This window comes from Dipodomys merriami, unplaced genomic scaffold (genome assembly GCF_024711535.1).
Source record: "Dipodomys merriami isolate MVZ:Mamm:240054 unplaced genomic scaffold, mDipMer1.0.p SCAF_184, whole genome shotgun sequence".
NCBI lineage: Eukaryota > Metazoa > Chordata > Mammalia > Rodentia > Heteromyidae > Dipodomys > Dipodomys merriami.
In genome coordinates this window covers 2288360-2307208 of record NW_027203204.1, presented here as the reverse complement: position 1 = coordinate 2307208, position 18849 = coordinate 2288360, and the positions used below count along the sequence as shown (strand labels likewise).

General features: G+C 45.6%; 1 protein-coding gene across 1 annotated transcript in view; it reads right to left on the bottom strand.

Annotated features, from left to right (window-relative positions):
* The window catches only part of LOC138830108 (metal transporter CNNM1-like), a 47663-nt gene continuing 28814 nt past the window's right edge, over nucleotides 1-18849 (bottom strand). Inside the window, exons 7-12 of the mRNA XM_070026504.1 lie at nucleotides 15512-15574; nucleotides 7712-7875; nucleotides 3779-3962; nucleotides 3480-3629; nucleotides 2028-2129; nucleotides 1-1076 (exon numbers count right to left, since the gene is read on the bottom strand). Coding sequence (XP_069882605.1) covers nucleotides 997-1076; nucleotides 2028-2129; nucleotides 3480-3629; nucleotides 3779-3962; nucleotides 7712-7875; nucleotides 15512-15574 — 743 coding nt within the window. The 3' untranslated portion in view covers nucleotides 1-996. The remainder of the gene's footprint in view (nucleotides 1077-2027; nucleotides 2130-3479; nucleotides 3630-3778; nucleotides 3963-7711; nucleotides 7876-15511; nucleotides 15575-18849) is intronic.

Genomic DNA, 18849 nt, shown 5'->3' with positions numbered 1-18849 from the left:
GTGGTGGGGGTGGGGAAGGGGCGTGGTCAATGAAAAGAGTGATTCTTCAATGTTCCTGTAGAACACACAATGACGTTCCTTGAGAATACATGTCTTTCCTGACTGAGCTGGGCACTCTTTGGTTTGTCATGGCTAAATCCACTTTAACAGCTTAAGACTTTTCCTTATAATTTTTTTTGTCTTTTCTCTTTTGCTTTGCTTTGCTTTTCACTTAAAACTTGAAGTTCCACTTCTGGCTCCTGACTAGGTTCTCTGACTCCTACTCCTCTTCTTGCAGAACAGATTTATCGATTACTTCATGACTGCTAGCAGGGAGCCAAAACCAATACATCCCTGGGGAAAAAGAACACCAGTGACTTGAGGCTCCATCCCACATTCTTTCCAGTGCTGAATCTCACTTCCCCAGGCTGCCAAAGCCCTTAGTAACAGGGAACCAGTCACCAATGGCTTCTGTGCTGTGATGCCAATCACGGGCCAGCTCAACTGCACCCGACACTGTAAAGTTCTGGACGAGTTCTTGGTCCGTCTCTCGGAACCCATCTTCATATCTACTATACCAGCCTCTCCTGTGCCTGTCTACCATGCTACCTTCGGAGCCAGGCTAAGCATGAACTATGACGGAAAGGTTATCACATTGTTCTCGAGGGCAGAATGGTGAGTTCCAGGACATGAGTCTCTAGGGCGCTGGGGCCCCTAAAGAACAAAAATGAGTCTCATGTGTCCCAGAGTGGCAATGCCAGCTTGGGCTTCTCTCTTTTCCAGCCCCAGATTGTGCTGTGGACATGACCAGGAGATGGCCACGGCAAGACTCTGAGTTGAACTGGAGGCGACGAGGGGGAAAACAATCTGCCAAACTGACAGCTAGGGGTGAAGAGGTGGGAAGGAAGGCAGAGTGCTCTGTCACCTGTGGGAGGCCTTGGGGAGGAAAGCAGATGATGAGAGGGTGGGACCTCCCCCAAAGCCCTGGACTCTCACACACCCAGCCAGTTCGCCTGGTCATGTGATCAGAGGCCTTAAATTGGAGTTTTCCTCGGAAGTTCTCTCTCCATCTGCTGACCTTTTCCGTTTTCGACCACCTGCAAAACATGAGTTTGTATCAGCCCGTAGGACTGAGAGGACATGGACGCCCTCTCAGCAAGCTGATTTCTCTTCAAAACAGCAGCAGAAATGGAGGCAAAGACCTGAGCTGCTGGGCTGAGCGACAGTCTGCTGTTCAGGTAGTAGATTTACATCCTGAAGCATGAGGTAGAATCTTCCACAGAAGATGACACCTTGAGAAGCCACAAACTCAGGCTAATGCCTACATAGAAACTTCTTTGAGGGAACTGAGTAAAACCTGTGGAATGCCTTAGGAATAGGCTGTCTCCGGAGGGCCCCAGGCCCACCGGCTGCCTGATACCCCAAGTAATGACCAGACTTGTGGTCATTAGCATGCCTGGGTAGGTGGGCAGAGCTGGGTGTCATTCCTGGGGATTCTGAAATAACCTCCCTTCTCCACTGGGACAGATGACAGTAGTTACATCATTTTTCTAAGGAAATGGAGCCATCTGTTTCCCTCTCTCCTGTTTCCAGGAAGGAATATTTTCACCTTTGCTTTCTGCCATACTACACCTAAGGAGGATTTTGTTTTCCCTTTTATGGAGTCCCTTGAATATTTTTTTCAAAAGGTCAAATGGTAAAGATTATAAAAGGTTTTGTAGGCTACAAGGTCTCTCTGTCAAACTGCTCATCAATATCTTTGAGGTCACAAATCACAAATGGATCTACAGCCTGTTAAACCTTTACTTACAGTAATAGGTGGAGGAGGGAGGTCAAAATCTGACCCCAGGGCCAGGACAAATTTGCAGACTCCTTTCCTAGAGGATCACCCACTGAGTGACACAAATCCAAGGATGCAGTACCGGCTGAATCCCTACTGTGTAACTGAACCTCATTAGGGTTTCCCCAAATGAGCCAGCAGCTCTTGCCCTGGAGAAAGATCCCAGTAACTGGGGGAGGGACTCAGGACTGGGGGAGGAGCTACTCACTCAAGGTTCTCAGCAGCTTCTTGCCCATGGTTTCCTCAAAGTCACTACTACAAGGGCTGGTCTCTGGATCCAGGCTGATAGGACAACACTCAGGGTCTGATGCTGAGAGAAAGGGGAAGGAGAGCAAACACAGGCTTTTCAACCCACACACCCAGGGATCCAGGCAGGGAGCCGGATTCTGCATGAGGTCTCTCAGCTAGTGAAAGTCAAGTAGAGAACTGAGTCAGGACAGGAAAGATAAAGGAGAAATCCCCAGGAAGGGGTCATGTCTATGAGTTAGTAAGAAACATTTTTTTTGTGTGTGTTCCAAAGAACAGGAGTAGGAATCCAACAATCCATGCAAAGGTGGAAACAATTTCCTTTTAGATTTTTTTTTAGGATGAAAGAACTATGTTCTCCATTCATATCTCTGCCTGGAACTGGTGGGGATGTCTCCTTGCTCTGCATGGAAAACCACAGGGCTCATAACAATTGGGCACATGCACCTGTCTTCTCCCTCAGATTCGAGGAGGAATATACCAAGCCTCAATATACCAATGCCTTAAGAATTTTACATGGGGAGACTGAGTGTTCATAACAGTGTTTGGCTAGGGGTGTTATGTGAGGCGGGTGGACTAGACGCTCTGTAAGCTACCTTCGTCCTTTACTGCATTTTCCTAGCCACATACTTTAGTTACTACATGGGCTTTTTGAGGGAGAAAAAGAGCATATCAGTTCTAAGTGTAAGCCCTAGACTGGTGACTATGTATGTCCCAGATTTTCTGGGCTAGCTAACACATCCAAACATCTCTCCTTGACTTTACAAACCTACAAGTCTTTCTAGTTCTTTACCAGGGAAGCACACCTCAATGAGGCAAGGCTCTGGAAGGCCTCAGCACTGAGGGGACACCGGGAACTTGGAGCAGCCCCATTGTCAATGCAGAAGTACTCAGACGGCCTTGTTTCGCCAGCACCCACAGGAATGGAAGAGCCCAGCCAGAAGGGTAATGGCTGACACCATTAAACCTTCCTTATCTGCAGGGTAGGTTTAATGTCTGCACAGCACAGTGTCCAACTCTGTGCTGTGCCCTTTATATAAATTACCTTGTTCATACTTAAAAGCCAACTTTATGAGACACATCATTTTTTACCAGCAAATGTAAGGAAACTTGCCTATTAAGATAAGAAAATGGAGTTTTAGGTTAAATAACTTGTTTAAAATGGCAGCGCTGCTAAATGAAGGGGCCAGAGTCAACTCCAGGCAGAAACGTAGCCAATCCTGCATTACACAGACGTCTGGGGGAATGAAGTAGACTGGGCCTGATGCATGGTAGGTGCTCAGTAAAGGCTGGAGGTCCTTGCCTAGTTGTGTAAGCAAGTAAGACTCAGAACCCAGGCCTCCCCACACCCAGCTTGTTTGGGCCATCCCATCACCTGAGGGTGGTGCCTCGCACCTCTGGGCCCCTCCCTAACCTGCTGTTGTGGGAACAGCTGCAGGGGACAGCGAGAGTGGCTGAGCCTTGTGCTCCTGGAAGTCTGTCATCTCTTCCTGGGTGAAGGCCAGCTCCTCCATTCTCAGGTACACCACCTCGCCTGGGCTTCTCAGCCCATCGGAGCGGCTGCCTGGGGAGGACAGTGAATGCGTCACCCTTCTGCCTTGGAAAAGACCTGGGGTTCCATGAAGCACAAGATGGTAGCCCCAGACAGGGCTGGGAGAAGGCTGAGCTGTTCTCACCTCACCACAGCCCCACCCATCTGCCCAACTGACTCACCCGGCAGGCTGGTCCTGTTGCTCAGGAGCGTGAGGGCAGGGTCATCCTTGGGGGTCTGGGGTGTGCCCCGGGTTGTGGGGGCTTTGGTAGAGTCTCCATCAGTGAAGGCCTCCATGTCTGGAGACTGGGGTGAGCTGTCCATGTGGCAGGCGGTGAGTGCGTTCTGGTATTGCTGTCGGGTGATCTAGAAAGAAGTGGGAAAAGCTCAAGAGAGCTGTGTGGAATCCTCTCAAGATGGAGACACTTTTTCTAAGTTCACAAGCGGCCCTACCATGTTGCTGTGGGACCCCCTGGGCACAGAGGCCTGAGATCTGTAAACCTTAACCTATCTAAGCTGGACCAGCCCAGGAACTAAGGGGCCAGGAGGGGGCCTTATTCATCAGCCACCAGTTTCTTCTATTCCTTTTTATTGCTGTTTGACATCACAGTACACAGGAGGAGCCTATCTGAATCCATTTTGTGTCGCTATGACAAATGTACCTAAGACTGGGGACCTGAAAAAGAAAGGTTTATTTGGTTCACATCTGGTGGTTGAAAAGCCCAACAACCATGGCACCAGTACCAAGTGGACAGCCTCTGCCTTCCCCTCTCCCCAGGCTATATCACAACATGGTAGAGAAGCAGAAAGGGAAATGGCTGGGTGTAGAAGGGGCTGAGAACTTGGGGCAGGCAGCTTTGCTTTCTATCAAGGGTGGTGATCTCAGAACCTAACCACTCCTCAATATCATTATATTGAAGATGTTGGCTGTAGCATGGAAATCTGTGGGGAGCACACTAATACCATAGCTAAATCACAGCACAGGGGTTATAAACTGTCCTAGCTCAGCAATTCTCAAACCCCAGCACTAGAATTACCCAAAGGGCTTACTTAAGGGCTTATTTGAAGTAAGATGTCTGGGTTCAGCTCTCAAAGTTACACTTTTTCTTCTTTTTTTTTTATGGCACTGGAGTTTGAACTCAGAGCCTTGCACTCTATCACCTGAACCTTGTCCCCAGCCCTTTTTGGCTTTAGTTATTTTTCCAATAGCATTTTGTGCATGAACTGGACAGAAATCTTCCTACTGATGTTTCCTTAATAGTTGGTATGACCGGTATGGAACTACCATGTCCAGCTTTTTATTGGTTGAGAGGGTCTCATGAACTTTTTTTTTTCTTGGGCTGGCCTTAAACTGAGATCTTCCCAATCTCTGCTTCCCAAGTAGTTAGGATTACAGACAAAAATCACTTGAGCCTGGTTTAAAGTTTCTAATTCACTATCTAACTTGCATTTCTAGCAAGGTCCAGGTGATGCTAATGCTGCTGGTCTGGATGTTGCACTTTGAGAACCACTGACCTGAGACCTAGTTAAAATCAGATACAGGTCCCACTCAGATTCTTGTTCTTTCCTTATAAAAGATTTAAAAAATTTAATAAAACAGCAGCATGTGGGCAACTGGCTTTGATATTTTCTAGGTCAAAACCATATGTTCTGTGCTTCAACACATAGAACCATGCGTCTCAACCATCTTTTGTCCAGTCTTCAATAGGTTGAATGTTTGTGTTGAGAGCACCTGAATTTCCCAGCTCTTGTCTGTTACTGAGTGAGAAGTCAGTATCGAGCATTTCCCCCAAAGATAGGAAAAGTGTGGCCCTAATACTAAGGGACAGAAAAATTTCCTACACAACACCTGGTAAGCTCAACAAAGCAGCTGGTTTTATTGTAGTTGTATTCGTTAAAGCATTAGTTTAGATTTCTCTTCTAGCTTAGTCAAAGAAGGCAATGGGACACTCTACCTAGAAAATACAACAGGAAACACATTGCCTGCTTGAACAGCACCCAGGTCCTAGTCAGTACTGGGTTTTCCCCTTTCTGGCTGGTGACCTGGGCCAAATCACTAACCTCTTTAATCTTGTCAGAGGGGCCCAGTGATAATGAGATAAAGTGAATGCACATGTTACCCTCTATTAGGAATGATTACTAATTGTGTGTCCACAGACATCCATTTTCAAGACAGAGGCCAAACTTTGCACTCATGAGGTGTGTAAGTTGTTCCTGGCTTTCTGTGGGTTGGGGGTGGGAAGGAGCAGTGTCCCTCCATCCCCAGAGACAATGTGACAGGTGGTGCTGTGAAGGCAAGACTAGATCTTGGAAAGGTCAATCTTTAACCAAGAAAACAGGAAAAGAGAACACAGGGGAAAGAAATAGAGTCCAACAGGGACAGTGGGCCTAGAGGGAGAGAAAAGCAGCCAGAGTGAGGAAGAGAGAAGGAAAGGGGTATGTGTCGGTCTGACTTTGAAACGGATCTGCTGGCTTAAAGCTCCCATTAGTTGCTAGATTGGCTGTGTCCCCCAAGATAGATGGCTCTTGGTTGTGGCAGCCACAGCAAAAGTTCCACGTTAATGAACGAAGTGATTGGAAAGGTTCTATCCAGGCTGGACCTGCAGTAACCTATGCCACTCAGAAAAAGTGCTATGTCTCCTCTAGGTGCCTGGGACCAGAGGAACTCAAACCCTCCATTTATGCCTTGTTATGGAGGGAAGAATGAGCTGGGAATGAAGAATTGTGGTAACACTACTGAACCAATAGGACAGGATTTCTAAGGAGGTACCGCGTTCCCTGGCATTGGGGGAGTTAGCATAGTTGTTAAACCAGACAGCTGCAGTCAGGATATAACATCAGGGAAAAGAGCACAGGTGGGCTGGGGAGGTTGAGTGGCAGGTGGCTGGCCAAGGACAGGTAGGACAGAGGTTGGGAGAGGGTCTGAACTGGAAGATGGTTTTAGAAAAGCAAAGGCACTCCCTAGTTTTGTTATCGTCTCTATGTCTTACAGCTTTGTTTTCACACACTGCTTTAAACACTACTGTTGACAGGGCACCATTCTGGAAAATGTGTTCAGAAAAGCAATCTCTGTCCTGATTCTCCAGTTGTTTTTCTAGATTCAAGCACCACACCACTTGTCCTTAGTTCCCTTCTCTTGTCTAGCAACTGTGACATTTTTAGGGAGTGGTGGTGGTGCTGGAGGTTGATTCAAGGACCTTGTGAATGCTGGGCAAGGACTGTACCAACAAGTTACATCCCCCGCCCCCTCACAACTTCTTTTTATCTGATACTACAGTGAAATAGCACCAAGAAATATGAGTTATACTGGCAATCAAAAAAAATTTTCATAATAGCTAGAAAAAAGAAACAGGTAAAATAATTTTAATGATATTTTTTCTTTTACACAATAAATACATTCAACATACTTATGAAAACTCTAACATGAAAACAATATGAAGTTGGAATATGACATTAATTTTTGTATGAAGTCTTTGGAATCCATATGTGGCCACTGGGTTACTGTATTAGGACAACCAAGGTCCAACAGGTCTTGTGCTAAACTACTCTGCCTAGTTTTGAGTTTCAAGGTCAGCTTGGGCTACCTACAGAGACCTTTATCTCAAAACAAAACGAAGGCTTGGGGATGTAACTCCGGGGAAGAGGACCAAACTTAGATTAATACCCAGCACTGCCTTTTCACCCTAAAGCTGGCTTTGAACCTCAATTCTCAGATCTCAGTCTCCCTCGTAGCTAGGATTACAGGCACAAGCCACCGGCACCCAGCAAAGGTTGTCCTGTTTATGTTGAAACTTAACACGACTTAGCAGATTGCCATTACGACTTAGCAGACCAGGTACCTGGAAGATAACCTTTAAGTTAGGATGTCTTTTGTCATTCTGCTTGGATACTCTCAATTTTCCTATGGTTTATAACACCTCACAAAATGCACCCCTACAACTTAGACTCTATGCCGCTGACAAGCTTTCTGAAACCAGGCCTTTATAAAGCCGGCAGCAATTGCTGCCTGGCATTGGAGCACCTGAATGGGATGCTTGTGGTGTGCAGGGAGTGTAGACTCCTTATCTGGGAGATGGGGGTGGGGTGGGGAGGAGGTCGCCCTCCTGGAGAGTTACCTTCACGAACTGCACATCGCTGAGGATGTGGACTGAGTAGTCGGGTGTGTAGAGGTTGTTGCTGCTACTGTACAGCTGGGTGTTGCTCCCACCAAAGTCACTGCGCTCTCGGTTTGGAGACTCAGAGCGGTTCAACCCGCTGCAGCGAGAAGGGGACCGGTTTACTGCAGATGGTGAGGAAGGGGGAGAGGATCGAAAGACAAGGAGTGATGGGTGGGGAGGAAAGAGAAGGGATGGAAGGATGAGAGAGAGAGAGAGAGAGAGAGAGAGAGAGAGAGAGAGAGAGAGAGAGAGAGAGAGAGAGAGAGAGAGAGAGAGAGAGAGAGATACTTTGACTGAGGTGCTCCAGGAGCAGCAACAGCAGCAACACCAGCACTGGGGGATGGAGGGGAGCCTGCCCTTTCCCACCAGAGGCTAGGAATAAGCTGAGTGCTGGTGTTAAGTCCTGCAAGGAGCAAATACTAAACCCTGTGACTTCTCCAAGGGAGGAGGTGGGGTGCTTGTTCCCAGACCCCCCCAGACAGTGGGCAGAGGTAGTGGGATGCATTTCTTGGTCCTCATCTTCCCGTTACAGGCAGGGGGCTCCCGAATACATAAGGCCAGTGCCCTTTGCATGGCAAACCACCCAGACAGTGAGACTCCACTGCAGTGGGCTATTGAACACAATCTCACATCAAACCTTATTTTAGAGAGGCCAAGGCCTCAGGTTTGCCCTCAAGACCACCCACTTGTCCCAGTCACACAGAAAGGGTCTGAGACCCACCAGTCATAATCACATTATAAATCACAGGAATAAATTGTTAACAACGTGACTGGTTGTAGCAACGTGGAAGTTCAGGTTCAATTACTTGGAGTTTTGTGCCAGACAACAGGCTATGGACCTGGACCTAGGACCAGGACTCTGCACCATTATCTTCAGAGCTGTTTGGGTGGGAAATCCCAAGATTTGGGGGATCTGAAATGTGGTCCAGAAGGAAGAACAAGGGCTCTGGGTATACACAGCCCTCTGGTCCTGTAAACTGCCTGTCTCACCGCTAGGGGAAGGACTCAGGGCCCCATTGGGTCTTTCAAATGTGGGGAAAGATGGAGTTTGCTCTTACATAGGCCTATGGAAGGACCGGAGCAATGGACACGTTTTCTGTCCAAGACCCAAATATCCAGTCTCATTCTTTTTACATTTTAATTTGGGAGCGAGGGGAGAGAAAATTCTGGAAGGCCTGTTATTTGATTTCAAAATGGACTCTGTGAACTATCTTCCCCAGGATCAATAGAAGAGAGGGCACTAAAGGTGATCCTACTGTTATTTCAACATGAAACCACACTAATGACAATGCAAACGCAAAGTCCCATCCCCCCCCCGCCCCGTCCCGTCCCCAGTGCTTTTATTTCCCAACTGTCACCACTAAGCAGTTCTTCCAGAAAAGGGGGCCAGAAGGATGCCAGCTTCTCAGAACACAGATTTAGTTGAGGGGGCTCAAATGAAGAATAAAACTCTTCATAGATTCTGGTCCTTGCTCTCTGAGGATAGGATGATTTAATTCTGTCTCTTGAGATAGTGGTACTGTCAATCAAAATATTATATCAGCCCCTCTTTGGAGTGAGTCATGCCAGTTGCTGATCTGTTGTTTCCATGCCAAGATCTTACTGTCTTCCACACCAGTGAGCAGAAAGACTGTGATATTTTCTCATTAGAACAGTAATAATCAGGGCTTTGGTATGATTATAGAATTAAGGATTCTAACTCCATCTTCCTGTTCTCAGTAAGTGTCATTATTTACATGTTGCTACATTACTTCAGAAATCAGAGAGTCCTCCACCGAGAGACTCCTGCCACACTCTCCACACCACATCAGTCCTTTGTCTCCGCCTTCAGCACAATGAGCTCCTCTATCTTATGTCCTTCTAACAAAGATCAGTAACCATCACATTACCTGGGCCACATCTGGTCTCCCCACAATAATCTTATGCAGCAATTCTCCTACCTCTCCCTCTCCTCCCTCTGTCTCTCTGTCTCTCTCTCTGTATACACATTTCCAGACTTAGACTAGAGGCCTGAAATTACCAACAGTACCAAACCCTATTCATGTTACATTTTTCCCCTATGATAATTTAACTTCTAAATTGCATACACTAAGTGATTAGCATTTATTCCTATTTACTAACCAATTCCATAGAATAACTACAGCAATATACTATAATACAAATTATTTAAGGGGCTGGGAAGGTAGCTCAGTGGTAGAGCGCTTGCCTTGCATGCCTGAGGCCCTGGGTTCGATTCCTCAGCACCACATAAGCAAAAAGAAAAAAGCCGGAAGTGGAGCTGTGGCTCAAGTGGTAGAGTGCTAACCTTGAGCTGAAGAGCTCAGGGACAGCGCCCAGGCCCAGAGTTCAGGCCCCACGACTGGACCCAAAGAATAAAAAATAAAAATAAAAGTACTGATGGCCTCCATTATAAAAAAATTATTTAAAACTTATGAATTGCTTAGTTCTGGTATTCTTCATCACTAATTTATGGACCTCAGTTGATAATGGGTAACTCGACCCTGGAAAGGGAAAATGTGCATAAAGAGGACCACTGCAGTCTATTTTCATCCAGCTGCCAGAATCAAAAACTTAAAAACGCAAATTAGTTTTCTATAGTACTGGAGTAAACCCAAGATAACAGTATTAAAAAGAAAACGTTACATTTCAATGCTGGTCTTGCTCCCTTGAATAATTGATGAGTTCTGGCTTGGCTAGACTCATTTGTGGCTAGGCAAGGTGGTAGGCAGCTGGGAAGGTCAGCACTCTCTCTTCCAGGCTAATTGTTGGGGAAATAAGCAGGCAGTCTTGCAGGAAAGCAGCTCCTCTGGTATACAAACAGGCCTGGAAAATCACACCTTGTCCCAGTGGGTGCTGGCCTCCATTCGGTTTGCACATTACCCAGGGACAGGATGTGAGCAAGGCCTGTGGCTTCAGTTGCCTGGAGAAAGCACTGCCATATCTTGACCGTCCTCCAGTCTGCCTGGCTGGACACAGGCTTCATCTACTCCACACCCACGATTCCACATTCATCTCTGAGATCCCAATCCAAGAGATATGTGGGAAGAGGACAAGGAAACAGAGCTAGATCACATCTACTAAATTCCTCCCATGCACATAGCAAATCACCTCCATGACTTGTTGGAAACAGAGGCAATAACTACACCCCAGTTGCTCATACAGCTCTCAGTCTCCACAGGCACCAGAAACAGTCACCCTGCTGTTACTCAGAGATTCACAGGTCAACCACAAGCTACATTACAGTTGGGTTGGGAGGAGAAACAGGTTTTTTGTTTTTTTTTTTGTTTTGATACACTGTTGAAGGTTTTTTTCAAAATCCCAAAGGATTTTCAGCACCAAAAGATCCATTTGTCTTATGAAGGTCAGGACTAGAAAAGCAATTTTTCAAAGAAAAAGGAAACCTTATTTTGTGACAGGCTCATCTGAGTGTTGGTTAAGATGAATCTCGTGCCCCAGAGCCTGACATTTCTCAATAGGTGGGAATGCTGATGAATCGGCATTTTGGTAATTGTGCACATGCATTCAGAGTTTCCGAGCAAGGGGACTGGAAATGGAAATGCTCTTAATAAAAAAATAAAGAAGAAGAAGAAATCAGTAACAGACGAGTGTCCTAACAGCAGGCAAAGTAGTTCAAGTTGTATAAATCCCTCTGCCATTTCCTAAGCGTACAGAGGCACCACTTGCGGGGGAGTGAAGCACCAAGGAATGTCCTAAGTACAATGCAAGGAAAAGACAGATTAAAGACTGGCCACAGGACTGTTAACGGGAGGTAAGCCAAGGGTCCACACATCCTTGGCCCACTCCTGCTCTTGCCTTCTACCTTTAAGTTGGCTCTGGTTGTGACTGAGTGTTAGGAAGGAGGATTTCCTTCTCTGGAGCCAAGTAATATGGAAAAGCATTCCTATGGCCATGGTGTGGTCAGTCTCTGAGAGATGTGTCCTGGCAGCTTGGTTATTAAGCTTAGATGAAGAAGACACTGGGATGAAATTTGGAGGAGAAAGAGTGTGTGGGAAAGGACTTCACACTGCAATGGTGACTGAAAGGAATTCTTTTCTCTGTACTAATAGGCAGCATCCCCCACATTTTCATACAGATATGGACTCTTGCTTTACTTGTGACACTTTTATCTAGGGAGCCTTTACACCCCATCCAGGAACCATTACCCAAGATATCCAAGATGAATAATGCCATACTACTCTTTGGGAGCTGGGGATGTGTGGAAAAGGAAGGCCCAATGGCTTGTCTGTCTACATCTTTTTGAGCATCAGTTAAGATGAGGGACATGGCTACATTTTTCCAAATTAGATGGAGAGTTCAATTACACAGGCCTGTAGGAGTACAAAGTAGAATTATTAAAATTCATCCATCTTTGATAGTATTCATCCTCAGATAACCAAATACCAAAGGGCAGCCCTGTGTCAAAATTCAATGTGAACTCTGCAAGCTAGCCATCCGTTAGGATCTCAGATGAACTCGCTCCAAGTTTTAATGGGTCCCAAATTTTTATCACACAAGAAACAACCCAAAGGAATATTTCTATTTTCCACATTTCATAGACATTAGAAGTAGAAAGGTTATTTTTAGGGACTCCTAGTATGTTCTTTGAGAAAATACCATCTTTCTTTTCTTTTTTAAAAAATCTCAATGCACATTTTGGTTGGACAATTGAGCACTGAAAGAGCCCTTGGGTTCTCCTGCCTCCGTGTTCTTGTGGATATGGACGGATCATCCTGGGGAACCCAACATTATCTCTGGTATTTGGAGAAGAAAACAGGAATGCATGCAGAAGAGAGAATGCTAATGGCAGGGAGCTAATCAGTGGGGCTAAGTTTTCTCCCTTCCTTCCTCCCTCCCTCCATCCCTCCCTTTTTTTCTGTACTGATACTAGGAACTCAAGGCCTGGACACTTTCCTTTAGCTTTTTTGCTCAAGGCTGGTACTCTATTACTTGAGCCACAGATACACTTCCAGCTTTTGTTGATTGGTTTTTTGGAGATAAGAATCTCCTGGACTCGGGGCTGGGAAGGTGGCTCAGTGGTAGAGCACTTGCCTTGCATGCTCGAGGCCCTGGGTTCAATTCCTCAGCACTACATAAGAAAAAAGCTGGAAGTGGCACTGTGGCTCAAGTGATAGAGTGCTAGCCTTGAGCTGAAGAGCTGAGGGACAGCACCCAGGCCCAGAGTTCTGGCCCCACGACTGGACCCAAAAAAAAAAAAAAAAGAATCTCCTGGACTTTCTTGCTTGGTCTGGCTTTGAACTGCAACTCTCAGATCTCAGCCTTTGGAGTAGCCAAGATTATACAGGTGTGAGCTAACAGAAGTTTCATTTGTAAATTAAAGCAGCCCCAAAGCTGGCTAATTTTACCACCCTTTGGAGGTAATCCACAAGCCACTTAGCAACTCTGACTTCACGCAAATGCTCCAATGGAAAGAAATGCCTATAGGTAATGATTTGTAATCAGATGCTCAATATTTTTGCAATATTTGATGCATGGACCTCTGGTTTTTGCAGTCTTAATCCAGTATGAGCAACATATTCATTAGTATTCATTAGCAACATATTAGCAACTTTAGCACCCCCTCTAGGGGGTGCAAAATGCATACACGTAGAGGAACAGCGAGGTCCCCGGCAATAGAAGGAAGTCAGGACCTAACAGACTTGGATTCCAGTCCTCATTCTTCTACCTACTTATTACATACCCAACACTGACCCCTTACTTGTTATTTACCAACAGGATTTCTGCCCATTTCCGAAAGTGGCTGTAAGGATCAAATAAAAGTAACATTGAATTTTTTTTAAACTTAAAACTCTTATTAATTTCTATGGCTTTTCTTTTTCCCCTTTGTTAAGATGAGGTCAAGATTTTATATGTTCATAAGTTTATGGATCAGAAATTAAACAGGGGTCCAGAGGTGCCTATAGTTTTCTGCTACAGAATTCCAGGCGTCTAATACTTTTTCTATGGTAAAATGGGACAGAGAGGCAGGAACAGTACCATAATGTAGGTCCTATATGGATGTCACCTACCCCCTAGGATCAGCATCCTAGTGGGTGTTTGTCTGTAAATAGAGGCCAGCCAAATAGAAGAGGAGGAAAGAGGCAAAGGAGAAGAAAGGCTCTCTACCTCCCATTTCCCCTGCTGTATCCATCTCCTGCAGGGCAGGAAAAGGCTGGCTTTCTTCTTGCTTCTTTATTGTTGGGCTTGCTATTGGGCTGAACACCCACAGTCATGGAAAATGGGGGGAAGGCTGAAAGAGCTCTCAGGGGCTCTGGTATCAGCCAGAGACGGAATAGAAATCTCAGCCTCTCTTGGGTTGAGGGATTACACAGCAAGAATGAGTCACTTCAATCTCTGTCTGACACTGAGCTGCCATGAAGTTTCCCATAATTACTGGTGAACTAAAATTAACCTTCTTTAAGTGGGAAAGTGACAATTAACTGGGTTATCTGGTTCATTCAACTTTGATCCTTTTGGTTGAAAAAAAATTAAAAAAGGTATATTTCCTTTCTATGAAACATTCACAGCACACTTTGGGCCTTCTCCAAGACTTCTTCAGGATTTACTGAAAGGTCCATGATGTTATTTCTACATTTTTGCTGGCATGCAGGAACAGACCATTGAGCTGGTGAGGGCACCCACCTGGCACTCCACATGCCTTGCCAGTTCTGTAGCCAGCAGGAGCTCTTACAAGGCAAGGGAAGCTTTGTTTGTTGGTGGAAAATGACCATCAAGTTGAGAGAGAAAACTGGTGAAATTTGAGAAGGTGGCTAATTTGTCTTATGCAAATAAACATGGGAGTGAGACTGTTTTTTTAGTGAAAAAAAATGTGATTGGGAGGAGACAAGTCAACATAAATACTTGTGAAGCTGCAGATCTGAGTGCTTCCGGGTCTCTAGACAGAGCCTTTCTAATACTGAGGGTCTGCTCTCCAGACAGTGAGACCAAATTTGATTCTTGGTGTCTGAGGGTATAGTGGGACTCTCAGGAATAAGGGACACTGTGCAGGTGTTATAGAAAATTGAAGCATGTTCTAACTGTAGGGCAATTGCACAAACACATTCCTGCGTTGGTCATTACTTGCTTGACAGGCCTAAGAGACCTACCTCTAGAGATGAAAATAATATAAACGGCTATTTAATTACTCAGTTGCAATGCATGGGTGCAGTTGCTGTGTAGCTCTATGATGTTACTTGATTAAAAAGAAAATTAGCAATTTTTCTTTAATTAACATGAGAGGTTAAACCTAATGAAAAGTTGCTCTGATATTTTTACCTAGTGTCCTTTGTATGACTAGTGACAAGGGAATATGACCATCACATAGTATATTACCGAGAAAAGACTACTTAGCTAAAGGCAGAGATCAGAGAGGGAAAGGGAGAAGAGAAAGGTAGGAATAAAATACAGTGTTCCATTATTCTTCCTAGTCCTTATCCCTCTACTCTTCAATCAAATAGTGAGAAAAGACATACAATCTCTGACCCTCCCCCCCCCCCGCCACCACCATGTGTCCATTCACAACCCAGATCCATCCCAACAACAAAGTCATAATGGGGCTGAAGCAGCCAGCAATGCCAATTGCAACCAGCTGGCAACTGCAGTGTGTGCAAATGAGTGTCATTTGTGCAATGCACTCTGTCTAAGTGATGATGTAAGTGGCTGTTGGGAGAGACTAGTTCTTATACAGGACCGTGAAAGGCCAGAGACTTCTAGAAAACCCCAGTGGATCTATAGAGACCTGAGACGGCCATGCATGTTTACCTGGGGAGCCTGCCAGAGAGTCCCCTCTGCTGAAGGCGAAGGTACGAGACACAGAGATGGGCACTAGAGAGTCAAGGACCAAAGGTATATGAGTAGTGAAGGAAGATACACACCAAAGGGGGGGAGAGAGAGAGAGAGAGAGACAGAGAGAGAGAGAGAGAGACAGAGAGAGAGAGAGAGAGACAGAGAGAGAGAGAGAGAGAGACAGAGACAGAGACAGAGAGAGAGAGAGAGAGAGAGAGAAGCGAAGTAGTGAGACAGTCTGTTCCTGGATCTTCACAGCTTCACATTTTTCTGCAAAAAAAAAAAAAAAAAAAGAACCTTGCCTTTGAAAATGTGAGAGTCATATCTGCTTATAATGTCACTCTCCGGAAAGACAAAATAAAACAAGCAAATGGATCTTGCTGAAGGTATTCTAGCTGAAGGTATTCTAGAATAATCAATGAGTAGCAGAGGCAGCACCCCAGTGGAGAGCAGGGAAGCAGCCTTCTCTGACATGCTCCACCTGTTCTAGCACGGCACCGTGTTCACACCGGGCTCTCCCAGCTGCCTGTGACTCCTACTTAATGGCAGGTCCTCAGAGGCTCAAAAGCCAAGTGCATGCTCCTGCCAGGCCTATCCTCAAGGAAGCTGGATCCTGCTCAGGACTCCTAAGTGCTCTTCCTGTGGTCCCCAGTGCTGGTGAGAAAGTGCGTTGCCAGAGGATGCGAACAAAGCTACAGCAGCAAGCCCATAGCTTTAATGTGAATTAATTGGATGAGTTAAATCACAGTCACTTCGTAGGAAGTAGAAATACTTTGAGGCATCTCTCCTTATTCCCTTTGCTCTCTTTTCCTTTCCCCACAGAGTTGAATATGGTGCTGGTTATCACTTGGGAATGGTGTGTATGTGTGTGTGTGTGTGTGTGTGTGATCACTTGGGAATGTGTGTGTGTGTGTGTGTGTGTGTAGGAGTGTCTAGCAACTACACAGGCCTCTTCCTGTCCTGATCTTGACCCAGTGGTGTTTCTCATGGGAATCTGTATCCACCCTATCTGGTTATTCCCAGCTCTCCCAAGGAACTGAACGGAGGTAAAGGCATGCTAAATTAGGAGCTCCTGTTCGTTTCTCTTCTGTACTATAAGACTTGTCTCTGAAATTACCTATCTATGCTAGGAAGTGCAAGAGGGGAGCTTTGTAAGCATTGATTCTGACATGAGAAGTTAATGAATATTTGAGTAGGCTTATCTTATTAGACACCCCACAGTGTTGAGAAGAATCTAGTTGTTCTTCAACTAAATGTGTATATCATCAAATAGGGGAGATTTGTTCTCTCCTCACTGCACAACTCTTAGGCACCTGCTCCTCCTGGACATTTGTTAATGCTCAGAACTGTGGAGAAGGAAAGACAGTTGAATGTTTACCTTTAGTTAACCAGTTTTTTTTTTTTTTTTTTTTTTGGTCGGTCGTGGGGCTTGAACTCTGGGCCTGGGCGCTGTCCTTCAGCTCTTCAGCTCAAGGCGAGCGCTCTACCACTTGAGCTACAGCGCCACTTCCGGTTTTCTGGTGGTTTATTTGAGATAGGAGTCTCACGGTCTCTCCTGCCCGGGTTGGCTTTGAACCGCGATCCTCAGATCTCAGCCTCCTGAGTAGCTAGGATTACAGGCGTGAGCCACCAGCGCCCGGCTTAGTTAACCAGTTTTAAAGGAGAGATGAGTACTGAAAGTTCACTCCTGTCTTTTTGATAAAACTGAAGGCGTGTGTGTGTGTGTGTGTGTGTGTGTGTGTGTGTGTGTGTGTGTGTGTGTGTGTGTGGTCAAAACAGACTTTGAAGTTATGGCTTCACTTGCTGGGCTAGAGCTGTACCACTGAGCTGAGCCTCTAGCCCTTTTTTGCCCTGGTTATTTTTGAGATAGAGTTTTGTCTGTCATGGACTACCTATTTATGGATCCCATGAAGCTAGGATAATAGGCTTGTACTACTTTATCCAGCTTTCAGTTAGGAAGGGATTTACAATCATTTTTGCCTATGCTGGCCTCCTCCCAAGGAACTAGGCTTATAGGTGTGAACTATTGGCTTCAGCTTTAAGTGAAGGAGTTTGTCAGAAAGAACTAGAAGTAGCAAGAAAGGAAAAGAGGAATCTAGAAAACATTTTCCTCCTCCTCCTGTTCCTCCTCTTCCTCGTTATTATTATTATTATTATTTTAAAGAAAGAAGGACCTCTAACATGGGTGGGCTAGGGAGCCTGAAAAGCCCTTTATTTCTCAGAGTTCCACCTCTTTTTTCCTTCTCCAAGAGCTAAGTTGGGGCCAGCACATCCAAGAGCAGATCCTAACATGATGGGTGGTACCGAAATCTCTTTTTGGGAATAAGGTTTACTCTGCCCTGGAGCCTGGCCCTCACTCATCCAGTGTTCTCATATAGAAAATCTGTGCTTTGTGCAGCAACCTTGCTAAGCGTTGTTGGCTTATATATGTGTCCCTGGATACCATGGTTGTTTGTTTGTTTGTTTAATTTTACAAGATCTCCTTCAACTTAAGTTCTATAATCCTGTGGATGTGGCAGGTACTTAGCCTTCATCTCAGTCACCTACTGGGTTAGGAAGGGAATTCATGCAGTAACTGTTTCACTATTTCCAAATAGCAATTGCATTCCATCTAAAATATATATTCCCTACGCTGTGTGCACACAGGGATGTCCCTAGGTAAGTCCTCGGCTTCCTGGATGGCTTGGTGCAAATAATGTACTTGTTATCATTCTAAAATGGCATCTAGGTTGTTATATCCTAGGAACTCTGACATCCTGTTCTGGAATCCACTGACAAATCCCAATCTAAAGCCCTGTGTAAGAGCACTTTATGAGGAGAGGAAATACCTAGCCTGCGTGGTATTAAAGTGGTTACTTGTCAACACTAACTGCTGCAAGCAATGCAAAATTCAGACCAGTGAATCAAAAAGAAGATGTAGAGAAATAATTCTCTGTGTATCACACTTAGATCACCATGAATGTCATGCCCTCTAAAAAACAAGCACAATAACTCTACACAGAGAACAGCAAGAAGGAATAGCCCAGAGGGCCAGATCAAGCCAGCCATTAGCCCTGTGCCAGTCCGCACCAGCAGCATGCATGGGCAGCTGACACACATCCCATCCCCAGCTGAGAGGTAGCAAGCAAGGGCCGTGCTACAGACTGCAGCAACCTCCCACTTCCATCCCCAACCTCCTCATCATCACGGCTACCTGAGGACACCACCACAGGTACAATAATGGCACAGCAGCGTTTTTAGGTAAAGGCCAATGATGAGTTACTACTGCTGAGAAGGAAAGAGCACACACATCGCTTGCCTGCATTCCCTGGAAG